This window comes from Trachurus japonicus, chromosome 1, assembly GCF_045865225.1.
Source record: "Trachurus japonicus isolate A0001 chromosome 1, Traja_1.0".
Classification (NCBI taxonomy): domain Eukaryota; kingdom Metazoa; phylum Chordata; class Actinopteri; order Carangiformes; family Carangidae; genus Trachurus; species Trachurus japonicus.
The window spans coordinates 7,041,949-7,062,967 of record NC_140907.1 but is presented as its reverse complement, the minus strand read 5'-3'; the positions used below and the strand labels follow the sequence as shown (position 1 = coordinate 7,062,967).

The following is a 21,019-nucleotide window of genomic DNA, read 5'->3' as shown; positions in this document are numbered from 1 at the left end:
ATACTGGAAGTTATGTGTAGTTTATTTGTGAGAGACCTGATGATACTGTGGTTTACCTCTCAGGGTGCATGTACCGTTACCACCTGAGAGGCAAAGCACATCTGTAAAGCACTCACTGATGCTTGAAGCCTCACAGCTCCTCTGGATTTTGGCAGCAACATTTTGTGCCGAGTATGCAAAGGGATTAAACAACAAAATTTCAGAAGAGAGAATGAAACGAGGGAGGCCTTATTCTAACCAACATACAGCGCCTTGCAAAATTATCCATACCTCTTGAACTTTTCAACATTTTCTCACGTTACAACCATAAATTTAATGTATTTTATTGGGGTTCTATGTGATAAACCAACACAAAATAGTGCATAATTTTGAAGTTGAAGGAAAATGATACATGGTCTTTAAGATTTTTTACAAATTAAATTCTGAAAAGTGTGTAATGCATATGTATTCAGCCCCCTGAGTCAACACTTTGTTGAACCATGCGCCTTTCACTGCAATTACAGCTGCAAGTCTTTTGGGGTTTGTCTCTACCAACTTTGCAATTTTTGCTCATTCTTCTTTGCAGAAGACTGGATGGAGAGCGTCTGTGAACAGCAGTTTTCAAGTCCTGCCACAGATTCTCAATAGGCTTTAGGTCTGGACTTTGACTGGGCTGTTGTAACACATGGATATGCTTTGGTGTAAACCAGTCCATTGTAGCTGTGGCTGTGTGTTTAGGGTAGCTGTCCTGCTGGAAGGTGAACCTCCGTCCCAGTCTCAAGTCTTTTTCTGCCTCTAACAGCTTTTCCTCCAGGATTGTCCTGTATTTAGTCCCATCCATCTTCCCATCAACCCTGAAGAAAAACATCCCCACAGCATGATGCTGCCACCACCATGTTTCGAGTTGAGGATGGTTGAGGATCAGGTTCATGTGCAATGTTAAGTTTCTGCCACACATAGCGTTTTGCATGGAGGCCAAAAAGTTCAATTTTGGTCTCTGATTTGTAAAAAATCTTGACACCATGTATCATATTCCTTCCACTTCACAATCATGCGCTACTTTGTGTTGGTCTGTCACATAAAATCCCAATAAAATGCATTAAGTTTGTGGTTGTAATGTGACCAAATGTGGAGAATTGAAGAGGTATGAATACTTTTGTAAGGCACTGTAAACCATTTAACTTTGATAGGAGTTCAGTAGTAACCTTTTCATATGTTGAGTTTGGACAAGGCCTGGAAGAAAAAAGGGAGGAAAGAAAGAAGACAGGAAGTACCTTAGCCCCCACCCCCTCGAACAGTGGCTGGAGCACTAGCACTTGCCTCTCTTCTGAACAGGCGGTAGAAGAAGCCTCTCTTTGGTGGAGGGTTAGGCCGGTTCACGTCCAGGTCAGAGCACAGCGTCCCGTCTGTCTCGTAGACATTGATTTCTTTAAAGCACTCCATCTCTATCATCTGCAAAGGACAGCAGGAGAAGTTATTAAACCTCATTAGTTTCTCTTTTCAACCCAGTCATTCACAAATATATAATATAAACCCTGTGGAATTTATATTTAAAAAGCTTGACACATTCATAGGCTAACTGCATATTCTCATAAATAACCATTAGCATCAATTCATCCTTCCACATTGCTCTTATGATGCAGGTGTTCCTGTCTGCTGTGGGACTGAACAATGACATCATCTCAGCGGGGCTCAGAGCGCAGTACCTCGTTCTGCCACGGGATGGAGACACTGCCTGTGACAAACTTGTGGTAGAAGTCGTCATCCGTGGGGTCAAGGTTCACGCCTTTGACGGTGGAGAACTGCTCGATGTCCAGGACGTCTTTACAGTACACGGCCCGCGGCTGAGGGGACCAGACGGAGGGACAGAAGAGACAACCAGAGTCAGAACGGCTGTGAGATGTTTCTGTTCTACTGATGAGAAGGAGAAACACTGGACCTGGACTACTTGAATGATAAATATGAATCTAAAATCATGATGTTTGACTAACATGGAAATCTCTACATGCCAGAGTTGTTGCTGTGTTGAGCTCAGCGGGGCACTACTGACCTCAATAACCCAGAATAGAAACACAGATAACACTATCTACTTTCAAGTATTGATTTAACCCGGTGGGTCAGTCACACAGTCACACTCCACCAGTCGGTCTATTTATGACACTGAAAATGATTCTCTCTATGAACGCCTCGGCCGTTCATAGCAAAGGGCCGCTAGTTGCGGAACAATGTAAAAGCTCACAGTGATTCAGGTAAATGAGTGCACATGTACGACGCTCCATGGTCTCACACATACACATGCGAGTTCCCTCGTACGGCCGGCGACATACTGCTCGCCGTTAAAAAGCTCCACTGGAGGCTTGAATTCCTTTAAGAGCAACTGGTCTGTTTTATCAGGGTTTCCCAAGACAAAACAGAAATCACACGCCTGCTTCTCACTGCCCTGACCCCCGCCTTTGGCTTCCATGATAACCAAGGCTCATACTGGAAGTGTTTGTTTACTTGTGACAATGGTATTTCCTGTATGCTGATTTGCAGCGTGCCGAGGTCCCAGGCTGCGAGATGTGTGTGTGCGTTGTGAGTTTTTTGGGGTTTTTTTACGTGTGTGCAGCGTGATGTTCTTACATCGGGGCTGAACGGAGGGTCCAGCATGTTGGCCTCCAGCCGTTTGAAGTTGATGCTTCTGAAGATGGGGTGCTGCTTGACCTCTATGGCCCCGCGTCCCTGACAACCGAGGCGCTCCTTGGGGTCCTTGGCCAGGAGCTGATGGGCAGCAGGAGGAAGAGGAGGAAGAGGAGGAAGAGGAGAGTTAAACACAGTGAAGATGTGTGTGTCGGCCCAAAGGGATCTAGCAGATCCATTCCATTTCTTACAATGAAGAACATAAGACACACCTTCATTTAAAGGGATAGTTCAACATTTTGGCAAATTGGCCCATTGCCATAATCCCTATATTTTTAGGAGTAGGTTTGTTACCTTCAATTGTCGGTGCAAGCTGTTTTTACAACAGCGGAGCAGAGCCGTGAGCTGCTCAGAGCTACACTACGGAGGCTCATTATGGGATTTCTTGGTTTCCCTCATCAAACTCATCAAATACACAATCCAACAACTCCACAACGCTCTGGTGGACAAGTTGTGACCTGCACATTCACCACGCTATGAGATAGTAACGGAACGTTACGAGATGGAGTTGTTTCCAAGGTAAATGCAGAGACTGCTTGCTGAAAAACTGCCCCTGACGGGAACGCGCATCAGCGGTTCTGCATGAATTTATCTCAAACAACTCTCGTAACGTTCCATTATTATCTCATAGTGTGGTGAATGTGCAGGTCACAACTTGTCCACCAGAGCGTTTTGGAGTTGTTGGATTGTGTATTTGATGAGGGAAACCAAGAAATCCCATTAGCCTCCGTAGCGTAGCTGTGAGCAGCTCACGGCTCTGCTCCGCTGTTCTAAAAATAGCTTGCACCGACAATTGAAGGTAACGAACCTATACTCCTTAAACTATAGGGATTATGGCAATGGGCCAATTTGCCAAAATGTTAAACTATCCCTTTAAGCCCATTTCTCCATCAATAAATCACACACACACAGAATGGGATGTTGTGGTGATGTTGGATAAATCCTGACAGTTCTAATCTCTCCAGGTCAGTGTATACATAACACATCCAGAGTCTGTATTTAATCCTCTTTGCTTTATGTATCTGACCCCTTGTAATCTAATTCACATCCAGACTCAGAGGTAATGCAACACCATCATGGGTGGAATTAGAGCGTCTCTAGGAGAGCGTTACCACGACACCACCTGCAGCCCAGCAGACACCTCGCAGACCTCTGCTTCTCTTGTCCCAGCACAGCTCTCGTCCTACTCCATACACCACAGTCAAAGCAGACTCTCACTCTCGCTTTCTGCTCAACAACTTGGATAACTTGTCTATTTTGGGCTGTGGTTATAGCCATCCCTGTAGCATGACAGACCCCCCCCCCCTTTAACATTCTCTCTTCTCCTGTATTATCTTTCTCTCATTTCTTGCAAAAACCCTGTTTCTTCTCCTTGCAACACCCCCCCCACCCCACCCCTCTCTCTTCTTCCACTCCTCGTCCCCATGGGGAGCCTTTGAATCTGCTGAACCTTGGGTCAGAATGTTCCACCACGTCACACATATAAACGTCCCATCCCCTCCCGGCTCAGAGGCTGAGCAGCTCAGTGGCTCCCTCTTGGAGCACAGAGCGGTGACACTGTGGAGAGCAGAGGGGCTGAGCTCTAATAAACATACCAATTGAAATAGGTCCCATCAGAGAATTTTAGCCTCTTTTTGGGACATTATTTTGGTTTTACAGCAAACACAGGTTCACCAAAACTTTGTTTGCGGTATTAACATCAACTACTCGGGACCAAACAGCAAAATTAGCAACTAGCCAGTGACCATGGCGGAACTACACATGGTGGACACTATTGTGTGTCAGCTGAGTAGGCAAAATATCTTGTCCCACTGCCCTCAGGCCAAAAAACCCTTCATACAAATTAGTAGCCTACTTAAAAATAAAAACAGCTTCCCTGGTAGATAGATTCCCTAGTTTTTCCTGGAACACTGCAGAGCCAAAGACAAAACTTGGCATTGTGATGATAGAGAAAAATGTATAGAATGATTGTTTTGGACTGCCCCACCCTGTCCACGCACTACTCACAACCCTGACCAGGATTAAGTGGGTGTAGAAAAAAAAACGGACGAATGAGTCCTGAAGTTATCATGAGGTCTTTAATGACCCGATAACAACCACAGACTTGAAAACAGCTCTCGTACAGAATAACGTTACTAATTCCAAGAAATCACAGATTTGAGAGCCTGTTTCAAAACACTGTAAAGATGTTTGTGTTGAAGGTCTGTTTCTGATGTCCCTGTGCCTGGAGACATGGACATTCACACATTCACAGCTGGATCTTTTTTTTTCTCCCCAATTCCTACAATCTCCGTGCCCTCATTTGAAACTCGTCCCACAGAACGTTTGAACATGCTCTCCTCCCTTTGTCCTTTTTCTTCCCACATCCATATCTTAATCCCACCATCATCCCTGGCCTCCATCTTTTTGCTCTGACCTGTCTGCAGATGTCCTTTGCCTCCTCGGAGAACTTATCGGAGTACTCCTCCTGGTCCTCGCGCACTCGTCTGTCCACCTCCTCCCGCTTGACGCGCTCCTTGCGCTTGCGGAAGGGCGACTGGCCCTGGATCATCTCGAAGATCAGGCAGCCCAGCCCCCACCAGTCCGGACTGAAGGTGTAGCTCTCGTTCTGTATCACCTCCGGTGCTGAGGTAACGGTGAAGAAAATAAAGAGCGTCAATAGCAACTTTAAGACTAAGAGAAAGCGAGATAAGCAGAGGAATGGTGGAGGTGGACTGAGGGGAATGACGACATTTCTGACTGACAAAGGCAGTATCAGTGGAGTGTTAAGGAGGAGTGTTGAGTGAAAACTGTGCTTGTAATTAAGAGATGGAGCTTGTTTGATCTCATTTTAGCAGGGTTTTATTTTCTTACCCATGTATCCAACAGTTCCCACTCTCCCTCGTATCGTCTCTCCTTCAGGGATTTGAACAGCAAGACCCAGGTCTGAAATTCGGATGTGTCCTAAACAAGAACCACGATAATTATCCAGCTGAGGTGGTAATGAATCATATTTTAAAAATAATGTACACTTCATCTACTGTACAGAGGAGGACATTTAAAGGGATAGTTCAACATTTTGGCAAATTCACCCATTGCCATAATCCCTATAGTCATAGTAGGTGGTTCTTTCCTTTAATTACCGGTGCATGTTGTCTTGAGATCCGCGGGGCAGAGATGTGAGCTGCTCAGCAAACACAATGGAGGTGAATGGTACAGGTCCCCTGTCCCTCATAAAACCCATCAAATACACAATCCAACAACTCCAAAACGCTCACGTTGACAAGTTGTGACCTGCACATTCACCACCTACCCCTATGACTATAGGGATCATGGCAATAGGCGATTTTGTCAAAATGTTGAACCATCCCTTTAATTTTCTTGACATTCAAAATTACGAAACAAAAGTCAATGTCACACTAAAATGATTTGCCAATGATAGAGGTTATTAATAAAGAGAGGAAGAGGTGTAGGAGATATAGTGGGGAAATTCCTCTGTTTCCAGATAAGTTCATGTTAAAGAGAATAGATGACACAGCTGTATGATTCAGAGGAGGGAGGAAACTGTTCCTTTTGTTTTGGACATTGTGAGCTACGAGTTACAACAAATGAACAGTGCGAAACACATAATATTCTCCAGCCAAGAGGGGTGCCCACAACCTGGCCGACTCTGGTGCTGAACAATAACAGATATGAATCGGGACGTACCACGGTCGTCCAGGAGGATGTTTTCAGGTTTCAAATCCCTGCCAAAAAAAAACACACACACACAAAAAAAACAGAAGACATTAGGGAGCCATACCTCTGATCCTGCGCTCGGTTAAAAATAGAACTTCTATTTGAGAAGAAGCATACAACAATAAAAATACTGAATAAATATTTGTATTCTTTATTAACTTGTCATGTTGTTGACATTTCATTGTCTTTTATTGCCCGTGTGCTCTCTGCTCTTGAGCTTCTGCAGTCTTCTGTGGGGATTAATAGAGGGCTTATCTGCACGCATTTGTTGTATTTATTATAATGTGTTGTATTGTACTAAGGTAACAGGCTATATTTCTTTCTCTTTTTTTCCCACTTGTGTTGCAGCAGAACTTTCACACTGAGGATTGTTGGTCCGTGTTGTCGTCATTCATCACAGCCTTTTTTCAAACGAGCCATATTCTTATAATAGCTTTATCTACCTTTTTGAAAAGTGCAGGATGAACAGATGTTGGTGACTGCATTACAATAGCTGAGGCTCCTAACTAAGACTGTGAGGTTTCCTGCAACACGTGCAGAGATCAAGGAACACAGTGTTTATATGACCTCGTGGGCCATGTGTATATGGGGGCAGGTGTCTTCTGAGAACATCAGTGTTTATGTTAGCATTACTTTGAGGCTCCACTGAACCTGACAGGTGCATTACACCTCAGTAGAATCGGTCCCATTAATCCACTGACACTTCATCATCCAGGACGACTGCAAACACTCTCCGAGAGATCTGGTCATACAGTAAGTTTAGGGTTTGTTTGGCATTGGTGGGCTTTGTGTGGTTTAAAGGGTTATTCCATGCATTCACTACTATACTTCCAATGGAGATATCCTGACTTTTAGTCCTTATTACGGGGCAGGTAAAACCTCACATCCTACACTTCCTTACACCCTGCTCTGGATACCATCTTTTAATGTGACCTCCACTGCCCAGGTCTCTCAATCGATACCAGAGTATAATACCGATATATCGTGGTATGTGCGTTTCATTTACATTGGAAGTCGGAACTAGGGGCACTGAGCGCTTTCCAGTTGAAAAACCAACACGGAAGTTGGAAAAATGGACGGTTAATAAAATGAAACGATGTTAGAGATTCCAACCCCAGAGTAGACCTGGAACGCACCATCTGTTCGCTTTGTTCAGGAAGAGCTGTGCCCAGAGGAGCTCCTATCTGTTGTATTGAAGAGAAGCTTCTGTGCGTGTACAAAATATAACAAGAGGCTATAGGCAAAGATTTCTGCACGCCAAGGCGGAAACATGTGACCAATCAGTAACTTTCGACAACGTTGAACATGTTTAATCTACATTTCTATTCTATTCTATTCTATTCTATTCTATTTCGCTCATCCAAAAACATTCACTTTTAAAAGTATTGTTATTTTATTTTTTAAAGTCATATTGAAGGTACTGGGTTAGTGGTGGGGAGGCACCCTAGCGCCCCAGCCGTCACTGCTCGGAAGTGTGTGAAACTGGTGGAGTTCCCCTTTAAATAGCAGATATTTGGATTCTCCTGTACAAAAACTAGCCCACATAATGAGGGTCTGGGACCTTAAATCTCACAACAGTAGTCCTCAGAGACAAAGATTCTCAAAATACCCTTGGAAACTTTCCTAAAGCCCCCGTGCTCAGAGCTGTTTTTAGACAGTAAACAAAGCCCACCAACAACATTTTCTAATCTTCTTAACAGAAAGACCATAGTGGAAAAAATAAATTGTATCAGACGCCCATGTGGTCTAACCTGTAGACTATCCTCTCACGGTGCAGGTCCTCAAGGCCACAGCAGATCTCAGCAGCGTAGAAGATGGCCCTTTGCTCATCGAAGCCCGAGTTGCCCATGTTGTAGATATGAAACTTTAAGTCACCGCCATTCATTATGGTCAACACCAGGCACAGCGCATCCTTGGTCTCATAGGCATATGCTAGACTAACCTGGAGAGGGAGGAAGCGGTAACAAGGGAGTGCCGGGAAGCAGTGGAGAAGAAAGAAGTTGTTGTAGAGGAGGGAGTGAAGAGAGGAAGCAGGGGAGGAGGAGGAGGAGGAGGAGGAGGAGGAGGAGGAAGAGGGAAGAATGGTGGTAAGAGACGGGGTGGCTACGAGGACGATTGTTTCATTTCATTTCAAGAGCACAAACAAAAAGTAACAAGACAAAACATCACAGATACAGAAACTTCCTATTTACTCCTCACTCTGGTGCCTCATGTCCGTCCCTGCTAATCCCACCATCCATCTTTCTTTTCTCCCTTCATTCCCAGCCCCCCCCCTCCACCCATGGGTCAGTGACATGCAGGGTATACAGTGTGTGTACATGTGTTGCTGTGTACAAGCAGGATGTTGCCGCCATCAGGAGGAATCCCATCTGTTAGAGAGTATGCAGACAGAGACGGACCACAGGAGGAGATGGGAAAAGTTCTTTTGGACCAAGTGAGTAACACAGAGGCATGTGTGTGTGCGTCTGTGCTCATTTACAGCTCTGACTCTAACCATCACAGACACATACCGAACCCCGGCCCTATCCTGAGTTGAACCTGAACCCTAAACCAAGTCTAATCACATCCCACAGCCCTCTGAAGATTGAATGAGTCTTTTCTTTAGAAAATGTACAAAACATGAGTACGAGTAAACTGGAAAATGCTTCGACTCTCAAAGGAGGTGAATCAGGACATCATGACATCATAACATCTGCGATGCCCCGACCACAGTTCAATCTTCTCGATAATGGAGCAGACAGTTATGAACCCCGGTCCTGTTCACATGATTAATCAGATATCAGATTTTAAAACAGTCTGTGTTATTATATAATCAGACAATTGCTTATTTTTAGCCGAGTGTTTGAATGATAACAGCACTTTGTAATATATAGTAGTGTTTCCATTTTTTAACAGTGTCGTCATAATGTCACCAGTTTGTTTTTTTAAGCCATTTCTGCATCAGAGGCTGCTCTACCTGTCTGCTGGAGCTGGTAGAGCAGGATGCCCCTGCCTAGTGTCACACACACACACACGCACACACACACATATACACACCCACACACTGAATATAAAGACAGCTTATTGGTTAAAACCAAACAGGAGGCTAACAGTATATCTTGACTAATGGTATGCACCGATCAAAAAAGGTAGAAGAATAGAAAGAGAGAGAAAGAGAGAGAAATGAGGGGTTTGAGAGAGCACTTGACTCTTCTCCTTGCTACTGCTGTTTGGTCAGTGTTGCTAAGCAACAGAGCTGCTCTCGTAGGTAGAGAGGCACATGAAGAGTCATCAGTTCTGCCTGCAGCATAGAGAACGAACACACACACACACACACACACACGGGCCAATCCCAGGTGACATGAGCTGCAAGTCTGAGGTTCTGCAACAAGCCCACTACAGCCTCTGTGCGTGCGTGTGTGCGTGCGTGTGTGCGTGCGTGTGTGTGTACATGCCCATACACATGTTTCTTCCATTACTCACTCATAACAAGGACTCACAGCGTAGCTCACTCTGCATCAGAAACTGAGTAATCCGACATACAGTGCAAGACAAACACAGCACACATTAGCTTCAAATGGAGAGCATGCAGAGGCTCGGGGGCTCTGCTACAGTCCAGGTTACTGTACTGCAGATCAATATCACTGTTCTGTCCAGTTTTAATAGTCACACCCACACCGTGCGCTAGGCTACAGTGTGTACAAATACTCAGAGTACACGCCGCACACAGACCCACACATCAGAAAGCGTCCCTCCAGCCAGCATGTTCCAAGAATGTTAATACCAAGACGTGCTGTAATTTTCTTGTCTCTGGAACAATCATTTTTTAAGAGAGCGGCGACAGCGAGCCAACACAAAGTTTTCTTTTCCTGCCCGAGCACCTGAGATGTTTTTATGCATACAAGTTGGACGAAATGGAAAGAGAAGCTCACATCACTAGTTTTCCAACTGCCCTCGAGTCCTGAGGTTCGCACGCGTTAGTTAAGGGGGATGAAAATCCAAACATTTCCATTTTAACAGAGAAGAAGTGATGAGAAGAGAAGAGAGGGGGGAAAAAGAGATACATCACAAAGACTCTTCGGTGAAGGGTCAAAGAGGTGAAGGTGGTTCAGACTGTAAAATGTGACAGAAATGGCAGCTCCTGCTATATTTTTGTCAACAAGGCCGTGTATTTAATAGATGACTGATGATCATCACTGATATCTCCCTCTGAGGTCATGAACTGTTCCTGTACTGTATCATCTTACATGTTAATGGGCTGTCAGCTGTGAATTCCAGCCCTTCAGTGTTTTTGGTGCAGCATGGAAGAAATGAAAAGCTAGGTGACTCCCTAAAAAAAAAAGTGTTCGAGCTCGTCGTTACAGCACCGGCCAAAACCCAGCGCTTACTCACTACTATGGCTCAATTTATAGAAATTCCCCATAGGAAAATCAGCCAAGAGCAATGCCACCATTAAGAGCCTGAGGCACTGGCGGTACAGTGGCAGGGCAATCTTTTTTTTTTTTGGCTGGCACACATGCTCAGAGCAGGACACTGTACTACCTTCTTCTGCATTGACCTGCTCTAGGAAGAAATATTATCAGCCTGAAACTTTAAGATTTTTTTTAAAAGGAGCATTAACATGGAGGAAACCAGACACACAGCCGTGCTCCCAGACCTCTACCTGCAATTTGTGCTTTCCAAAAAAAAAAAAATCATCAATCATCAATGCTAATGACTTTTCTTCCAGTTATGTAGTTTGCAGTGCTATTGGCGTTTCTGAGAATTGTCTTTCGAATGGAACAGTTCCTCAAATTGCTCAACTGTGACGTGAAGATTTGACAGATGTGGTTGTGTGTGACTCTATTATGAGAAATGTTATACTATATATGACCCCCCCCACACACACACACACACACACACACACACACACTTTCCTGTATCTCTCCACTATCCTATCCATTAAAGGCAATTGACTGTTGATGTTATCAAACATTGCAAGTTCATTACAACAACATCCACTGATTAGTTTTACTGCATATGTACAGTAAATAGACTGTAGAAGGGGCTGGGAGTAGCCAGAGAGAACCCACCCACCCCCAAACACACACACAAACAGGTAATATATAGTCAGCCCTACACAAGCAGGTCTACACAGTATGTGTAGATGTTTTGTCTTATCTAATTTCTAAATCATTTAAACTGGCCAGTCCTCCCATTCTGTGAAAGCTGTTTCTAGAATATCAACATATACTGACAAGGTTGGATATACATGTATGTAACATAGGTCTAAAAAATAAGCATGTCTACATAAATACATGTCAATATATGAAACTGATTCAAATCTCGATATGTAATTTTATATATGGCACCTTTAAAACGGACACAAACATAGAGACTGTCAGTCTGTATATGTGAGTTTCAGACACCTCAGTATCAGTAATGGCAGGGTAGCAAAACACATTTCAACCAGATTCAACACTGCATTCACAGATGATTCACAGCTGACAGTATGCTCCAAATAAAATTCAATTTGGCATGTTTGCAAAGAAGCACTTTTTTTGGAGAAAATACAAGATAAGCTTTGGCTTGTTGCAGTAATTACAAGAATGTGACCTCCACCCTTTTATCCCATTGTGCCTCTTTCCTCCTGAGACTAACAGGCTTCTGCACCTGGTGTGGACGTCATTAAACCAACACGACATCTGTCAAAGCAATTGTCTTTAAGAGCAAATCAGCAGCTTTTGCAAACACACCGTTTTCAATTTCACTTGCAGGATCCTGGAGCGTTAACAAACAACACACTCACAGTCACACACACAAACATAGACACAGAAAACAAGTACAATTCTGATGAAAAGTTGAATAAGAAAAAAGTAGTACTTACTACAAAACTACTGTTAACTTTTTCTAAAATGCGTTTTTCGTTTAGTGCCATTGCTTCACCTTTTCTTTTCTTCACTCGTTTCTTTTCCAGCTTTTTACAGGCGTACATCTTACCGGTGGCACGTACTTGGCAGGCACAAACCTGGAAAACAAGCAATGGGGAAACATTATCACACACTTACACACGAAAGCACCCTTTAAAAGTCTAACTAATGGAAGTTAATATGTCACACAGCGGATCACTCCACCCAGCATCAGCGGAGCAGAGACATGAACATGGCTATATTAAAGGGATAGTTCAGCATTTTTGTCATAATCCCCATAGTCATAGCAGTAGTTTCATTACCTTTATTTGTCGGTGCAAGCTGTTTTTAGAACAGCGGAGCAGAGCCGTGAGCTGCTCAGAGCTACACTACAGAGGCTCATGGGATTTCTTGGTTTCCCTTATCAAACTCATCAAATACACAATCCAACAACTCCAAAACGCTCTGGTGAACAAGTTGTGACCTGCACATTCACCACGCTATGAGTTAATAACGGAACGTTACGAGACAGAGTTGTGTTCGAGGTAAATTCATGCAAAACTGTTGATGCACATTCCCGTCGGAGGCAGTTTTACGGCAAGCAGTCTCTTTTCGGCACCGGCTCTGGATTTGCTTCTAAAACAACTTCGTCTTGTAACTTTGTTGGATTGTGTATTTGATGAGTTTGATGAGGGAAACCAAGAAATTCCATTAGCCTCCGCAGCGTAGCTCTGAGCTGCTCACTCCTCTGCTCCGCCGATCTAAAAATAGCTTGCACCAACAATTAAGGTAACGAACCTACTCCTAAAAATATAGGGATTATGGCAAAAATGTTGAACTATCCCTTTAACCCTGCATTTAATACGAGTTGTGGCAACATAGATATTCAATATCAACATTTGATTTGTGCTAAAGAACCTCATGTTGGTTCATAAACTAAAACAACCTGGGTAAATCCTCACTATTATTCCAACTTTATGTCTTGACTGCAACAACACTCACCTCGCCAAATCCACCTTTTCCTAGTACTCTATAATGTCTGAAGGTATTTTTGGTTACTGGTTGCCTGCAGCGAAGGATAGAGGAATGAGAGAGAGAGGGAGAGAGATAAAGAGGGAGACAAAAATAAGGAGACGTAAAATAACTGATTGGTTATGTCATTCTCACAGACCACATGACGCTGCAGACAGACTAATGCTCTAATATATTATTAATCCACCCTGATGGCTGCTGTTTCCACCCAGCCATTATGCAAAGCATCATCAATTATTTACCAGTCACACAGAAACACTGATTGGAGGCGCCACCTTTGTGTTTTGGTGCAAACACTGCTCCTGCTCTATGGTCCAATACAGTTTATACTGGTATGTTTATATTTTGAAGTACTTCTACTATCACTTTGTCAATATACAATTACTGTTGGAATATAATAAATACTAATTGATGTTTGGACACGTGTTGGAAGTTTAAATGAGACAGAGTGCAAGAAGAGCAATAGGGGATACATTTTTTGCAGTGAACATTCAATGTGTATAAGATCACAGGTGTTATGTAAGAAAGAGGAATTGCTCGCATGTTGGCTTTAACAAGGGTGTAATCTGCACCGACGACCCACCTCTCCAACCATTTCCACTGCAGGAAGCGAGAGAAGTACATGGACTCCTGGTAGAAGGAAAATGGAGCTCCACTCAGATAATCACGAACTATTCTGCAGGAAGGGAGGGGGAGAGAGAGGAGAGCATTGAACATTTTAAGAACAAGCTAATAGGGATGTTGCAACCTGAGAAACATACTGGGGGAAAAAAAAAAATTTGTGTGAGATATCTTCCAGACAGACAGACAGACAGACAGCTGGCCTGCGTTCTCCAGAGAACACCTTCTAACCCTCGCAACCACTTCAAAAACACATCCTCTTTATCAGACTACTCCCTTAATCACGTGTGCGCGTGCATATTTGTATACATACTGTGTGTCTGTGTGTGTATTTTCAGGCGTCGCTGGTTGTGTTACGGTTCAAAGCCGCTCTCAGTGGAAAGAGGGAAAACAAAAAGTTGGTGTCGATACGCCACTGTGAAAAATGAAAAAATGCCTTTGAACAGAGACATTCCACTCAATCCAACCAGGAAACGGGATTTGGAGAGACAGAGGAGCGGGAGGAGGGGGGGGGGCTTTTAGGTTGAGTAGAACATCTAATCTTACCATACTTGTTAAGTGAATGTGGGTGTGAGTCTGTCTGAATCTATCTGACTTCTGTTACACACACAGACAATAGCAATCAAAGAAAAACAAAAGAAAAAGCCTTCATCTTGTAGCATTCCTGCTCCGGGAGCCGAGACAACGCCGGAGCAGAGCTCTTTGAGGAGAGCAGGGGTCATGGAAGGTCACATGTGTCAACCATCACTCCACTGAGTGTTGTTAAAACATGACTCTCTGACACGACCCCGTCGGCCTCTCATCTCAGGCTCCTTTCTAACTACTACTTCTTGACCGCAGATGTTGTTTGACTCGGACACCGTGTCCCTTTAAACACTGTTGAACCAGACACACACACAAGCTAAACTGTAATGAGACACACCTACAACAGCTACACTGTAGGGTTGGTTATTTACAGTGGCATGGAAGAGTTTGGGCACCCCTGGTCAAAATGTCTGTTAATGGGAACAGTTAAGCAAGTGGAAGATGAAATGATCTTCAAAAGACATAAAGTTAAACATGAAACACTCTTTTGCAATATTTTAAGCAGTGTATTATTTTTGTTTTCTATAATTTTAGAGTGAAAAAGGGAAACAAAACAGCAGCCTACAAAAGAATGGGAAACCCAGGAGAGTTGAGCTTAACTTTGACCAAGATATTTACTATTTACACACTGTGATAGTTTCCAAAGGGGGGGCTACTAGGTACTAACTATGCAGGGTGGCCAAAACTTTGCTGAGGAACCAGGTTAAAAACATTTCTCTTGTCACGTGCTTATAGCTGAGCTCTATTTTCTTTTGTAAAATAAAATAAAATAGAAAATTATTTGCTCTTGCTTTTAACTCTGTTTTTAGTGTTTTGTTTGTTTTTATTCTGTTTTATGCTTCTTTTTTAATGTTTTGTCTTTATGTAAAGCACACTGAGTTGCCTTGGTATGAAATGTGCTATATAAATAAAGATGCCTTGCCTTGCTTTTTCCTTTTCTGTCATTTAGAAAATGTAAAAGATGAAAAGAAAAAAAAAACTAGTCACATGAACAGAAATTTTGACCAAGGGTGCCCAAACTTTTGCCTGTGTAAATTATTATTATCATCATTATTATTGTTTCTGTGGTGCCTTAAATATCTACTGTCTACAGATGAAAATATTCAAGCTGCAAAGGGAGAGAAGCCAGAACAGATCAGACGAAGTCGACAATTTCTACATTTCATTTCATCTATTAAATCAAAGTTGGAGCTTCTGACCACTTAGTAGTGTTTTACAACCGGGCCCCCTGGTTTTGTTTGTTCTGTGCCAGGGTGATTTGCCATCGGTTTCATACCACTCTGTTGATTGGCAGTTGGTGTGGTGGCACGCAAACAAAGACCAAAGAGGAAGAAGCCTGTTGCCAGGAAAACATGGCTGTAAACAATGCAGGATTTACATATTTTTCAAATGTTGCATAAGGAAACCAATTCAGGATGTTTGTTAGAGCCCCAGGACACATACAGCAGCGTGATCTGAATGTAAACAGAACTTTTGTTTGTCTGCAACAAAACTCCTCAGGACTCTCATCAAGTCACTCTTCTTAGAGTTGGAAAGTAAAGTGTACAGTTCAGTGGATCTACATGTTAGTCAATATTCACATTTGAGGGACAAAATGTCAAGTTTATTGCATGTTCTCTGACAAATACAAATGACAACAAGAAGAAAAAAAAGCCTTCGATGCAGTTAGTTCAGTAATTAATATAAAATAGTACTTTAACAATAGAAGCCAATGATTCAGCCACATAGATCACAAATCTAACAGAGGCATCTGAAGAGGCAACGTGCCATATTATGATCCCAAACAATGTGGTTACAAAACAGAACAGAGCAAAACAGAGAAAACTGCACCGGTGCAGTTTTTACTCCACCACCGACCGAGCAGTGTGATCACAGTCTCTTCTGCCTTCGGCCTGCAGCACATGACTAGAAAACCAAAAGCTCCCTCCTCTAATACCCCAACGCTGAAAGAGATGCTCATATTTGGCCAGGAGATTTTCCTTGACCATATTACTTCATCACTAAGGAGGATGAGGAAAGCTGCCTGTGGTTACCAACAGCACTGGGGTGGCTGTTCTTGGCAAAAAGGCCCGAGAGTAGAGAGTTTCCACCAGGGGAGCACCCTCTGCTGTGTAAAAGAAAACTGAATTATGTCATCATGGGACTCGGTTGCCTCGGCACATGAGCCGAGCATCCACCACCGTCTCTGCTGCTGACAAGACCAGGGTTCTTCACAGAGGCAGAACCGTGTTCTGACAAGTTTATACTAAAATCATCTCACTCAAAGCAATCAGTTTAAAAAAACATTCAATTTAAATAGTTTAAAATACAGACAACCGTTTCCCTCACTCTCTGTACTCAGATTTTTTCTTGATATGTGTCAGATCACTCTCTTATCCATGTTGGCTTATCAGGTCAGTGAACGCTGACCAGTCTTACAAGACAAAACTGAGCCCGGCCACTTAAAGAGGGGTTTTTACACCGGCTCCGTGCCGGTTCCAGTTCCCGAACCCAATTCTGAACCGGCCGGTGCATTCAGACTGAAAAAATAACAGGTTCAGAACCTGAAAAGTGGGCGTGTCTTATTCTAGGCTGTGAAGATGAGCAGGAAGGAGCAGGAGAAGGCAGCGACTGACTGAAAAAATATTTGTAAAATGTTTGGTGGTGATTTGGGCATTGACAGAATTTCAAGAAAAGCTAGAAAGCAGAACAAGAAAGAACAAGTTGTATGAATTTCCCTTCAGGGCTCAATAAAGTAAAGTCATTCTTATCTTTGAACTTGTTAAAAAGATGGCCAAGGCTGGGTTCACTCCAACACCAGACCACATAATTACTAAACTGAAGAAGGATTACAGAGACGACAACAACACAAAAATATACCCACTGTTGTGTTTACACAGAGTACAATATGCCAACTTTGGTTCCACTTAAACTGGTGTAAACGCTGCTGGTTCACCAGAAAGCACCGAGGTTCTGAGACTAGAACCAGAACCAGAACTATGTCTGTCTGAAAGCACCCCTGGAACAAAGCCACAATATGGCTTTTATTACACAAAAGGGAGTGGGAGAGGACAAGAAAGGTGGGAGGAGGATCAGCAGAGATAGCTCTGTTAAGATGCACACATGCACTCTCTGCGGCCGGCCACACTCTACTCTAGGGATGACATAACCCTATGTTCCACTGCAGCAGAAGAAAACCCATGAGTGAGCTAATACGTCTCTGCTAGTGGGTGCGTGGCTCTGCCAAAAGTCACGTTTCCACGTGTAGCACCACGCTTTCCTACAGGCTTTCTCCCTGGGAAAAAAAACAAGTGACTAAGCCCTGACATATCGGAATAAAGAAATCGAAGAAAATCTGAATTCCACCACGGAATATAAATAATAATGATAGTGGAAGGAGTGATGACAGAACTTGAACAGGAATCCCATTCAAAAAAAAAAACATGGGAGCTGTTGCTGTTGCTGTTGCTGTTGCTGCGAGGCGTTCAACAAACACGTGTCTGTGTTGTTCTGTGTTTGTACACTCTGCTGCCCCCCCACCCCCAACTCTCCTTAACACGCTCTTTCCACTTCTCCTCACTTTTCCAAATTTCTCCTTTTTTTTCGCCCTCCTTTGATCGCTTCTCCGTGGGTTTTCCCCAAGTCAGCCCTCTCCTGTCATATCGCTCCGCTGCTGCTGCTCTTTTGTTTTTGTTCGTCCGGTCAACAACAGGTTTGAATGCGGTGGTGGTGGTAGTGGCGTGTTTCTGCACCGCTGCGCCTGGAGCAAATCGTCTCAACAAACAGGAAAATCAGGATGTGTTAACAAACCACAGATAACCCGAACAAAACACCACAGCCACGACGATCCACCTGGTCTGTAAATCTTTGTGAGAATATCACACTGGAAAGGAACATCATCATGGTTTCAAAAAGGTTTTTGGCCACAGCAGCACATCGTCACAGCTTAAGCAAGTCTCCTGAAGCATATGGGTTATTGATTTAATAAATCCAGCTCTGGAGCAGCTCTCTGCGTGTGTTTTACCAAAACATGAGTGCGGGCTGAGAACATAACTGAATGTTTTCCCATCCACAATTCCTACTTCTCCTGAGCTCCTTCTGGCAGATTCCGGGATTCCCCAGAGGGAAGCGCGAGTGAATCAGGGGCTGGTTGCAGCGTTTCCAATCCAAGTCCATCCGCCTGTGTGGCTAAAAGCTGACACTTTGCAGATCTGCAGCTCCTGCCAGGACTAAGGAAAGCTGGGCCAGTTGACTTGACGACGGGTGGATCGTACTGGACTGTACATCCTATGAACTGATGCAATATATCCATGTCATGCAGATTTTCTTCTCTGTTTCATAGTAATGTGTCCCCTGACAATTCAACATCATAAAATAAAATGTGAGGCATGGCCGTTTGCGGTGTGTGTACCAGAGGTGTGAGGCACAGTTTGCCTCAATGATGATTTTCAGTTAAATCTGAATGACACACATATTTTTAGTTTCGGTGTGACTTCACCTCTTCTCACACATCCATCCAGCCACAAATTAACAAAAATCTGTTTAGAAAATAAGCACAAAATGTTCCTTGTTCTTACACATCATTATGACTTCTGCCCCAGGTTCTACAGGTGCTGTTTGACAGAAACAAACATGGCTTTTGCTCGCATCACAGTTCTCCACCCACGGACCTAAACTCCCTTTAATAATCTGCAAATAAGCAAAACAGCCGATGACGTCCGGCCATCGTTTTCGGGGACCGACCAATCATCATTCATCGCGCAGTGCCGTTCAGTCATTAACCGCTCTTAATGGAATCAGCCTACAACAGCGCATCAGAGGTGAGCAACACAGGAAACAGACAACATGACACTGTCTGTAAAACCCAAATGCATACAGATGAAGTCATGGACAACAGCAGAGCACTCAGAGTGACAGAGTTAAATTATTTGGTTAATAAAAAATTACATTGAGTTGTGTGAGTGTGTGAGTGTGTGTGTATCTGTGCAACGAGAAGTACATTTGGGGGTAATAATCCCCAGTCTGTTTGCTTCTCCTGGCTCTCAGAGCAGGAAGCAGAAACACCTGCAGGTCTGTGTGTGTGTGTGTGTGTGTGTAAGAATCTGTGTGTTTGTGTGTGTGTTTGTATACGGGGAACACTGAGGTGACTGTTGTTTTCATGCCAGCCATCCGGATGCTCTCTCTGCCCACTGCTCTTTTTCATTCGCCTTCACTGTGCGTGTGTTTTTGCAAGTCTATGTGTGTGTGTGTGTGTGTGTGTGTGTGTGTTATTGCACTCCAGGTGCCAGCTGCCTCATCATCACCAGTGACAGGGTGCTCTCGTCCACAGAGTCCACAAACACAGTCCTGGCTCCTGAAGGAACAGGATTCTGTTGGTTGCTGCACTTTGACGGGCAGACTCCATCAGAGAGGAAAACAAAAACACTAAAAACCCGACAAGACCCTCGTTAACCGCGCCAGCGTCGGACAGTTGACGCAGGTGAGTCGGCGGCGGCGGTGTGGAGGAGAGGAGGCTGTGTGGGGGGAGGAGGAGGCTTACTTGGTGCAGTCATTGAAGAGCTCCTTACACGGACTCTGCTCCAGCCTCTCCCGGCACCCAGCCACTACATCCTGGGGTATGTCCGGCAGATGGGCTGCCGACTTCAGAGACACAGACAGACAGACAGACAGACAGACAGACAGACAGACAGACAGACAGACAGACAGACAGACAGACAGACAGACAGAGAGGAACAGAAACAAAGTGAGATGTTGGTGTAACGTCAGTCTCATGACATCAACACTGGTCCCAGCTGACGTCTTCTGGTCTGCCTTTAACTAACCTGGTTTATTTGCTCTGATTCAGTGCAGTGCAATGTTTTGTCCCAGGAACACAATCGGACAATGTTTTTACTTCTAGATTGTATTTAATAACTGAAAATGTTTGTAACTGATGACTAAAATAGTCATTTATCCCTTCAGTGGGTTACCTATCTAGGGGATATGAATGACGCCTTTGGGGTCCCCTGTCTTCACCATGACAACCACTAATTTAGTTTAGTGAGAAGTGGTACAAAAAAATATATATAACTCTATATGTGGTTAGGTTGAAACAGAAATGTATGGGAGAAGATTATACATTTAAAGGGATAGTTAAACATTTTGGCAAATTCGCCCATTGCCATAATCCCTATTGTCAATAATTAATAGTTTATATCGGTGCAAGCTGTTTTGAGATCGGCAGGGCAGAAACATAAGCTGCTCATGAAACAGTACTTTCGCATTTCCCTCAAAACTCATCAAATACACAGTCCAACAACTCCGCAAAACACTCTTGTGGACAAGTTGTGACCTGCACATTCGCCACGCTATGAAATAATAACATATATGAAGCAAATACTCTGAACTACTTGCGTTTTTGAAGTCGCCCAGCAGCCGTGTTTGCAATGTAGTTCCAGCTTGTCAATGTGCAGGTCAAAACTTGTCCACGAGAGTGTTTTGCGTAGTTGTTGGATTGTGTATTTGATGAGTTTGATGAGGGACAGGTGAAAGTACCGTGCGCCTCCATTGTGTTAGCTGAG

At 43.7% G+C, this 21,019-nt stretch overlaps 1 protein-coding gene across 2 annotated transcripts in view; it reads right to left on the bottom strand.

The window, feature by feature from the left end:
• Nucleotides 1–21,019, bottom strand: part of grk4 (G protein-coupled receptor kinase 4) — a 50,749-nt gene that overhangs the window by 3,816 nt on the left and 25,914 nt on the right. Inside the window, exons 5-15 of one of the 2 annotated variants that reach the window (XM_085760641.1) lie at nt 19,999–20,099; nt 13,858–13,950; nt 13,245–13,308; nt 12,221–12,361; nt 8,127–8,317; nt 6,346–6,383; nt 5,512–5,601; nt 5,075–5,283; nt 2,602–2,739; nt 1,686–1,823; nt 1,254–1,431 (exon numbers count right to left, since the gene is read on the bottom strand). In XM_085760641.1, the coding sequence (XP_085616767.1) occupies nt 1,255–1,431; nt 1,686–1,823; nt 2,602–2,739; nt 5,075–5,283; nt 5,512–5,601; nt 6,346–6,383; nt 8,127–8,317; nt 12,221–12,361; nt 13,245–13,308; nt 13,858–13,950; nt 19,999–20,099 (1,380 nt within the window). In that variant the 3' untranslated portion in view covers nt 1,254. The remainder of the gene's footprint in view (nt 1–1,253; nt 1,432–1,685; nt 1,824–2,601; nt 2,740–5,074; nt 5,284–5,511; nt 5,602–6,345; nt 6,384–8,126; nt 8,318–12,220; nt 12,362–13,244; nt 13,309–13,857; nt 13,951–19,998; nt 20,100–21,019) is intronic. The other variant, XM_085760565.1, reaches the window with a different exon arrangement.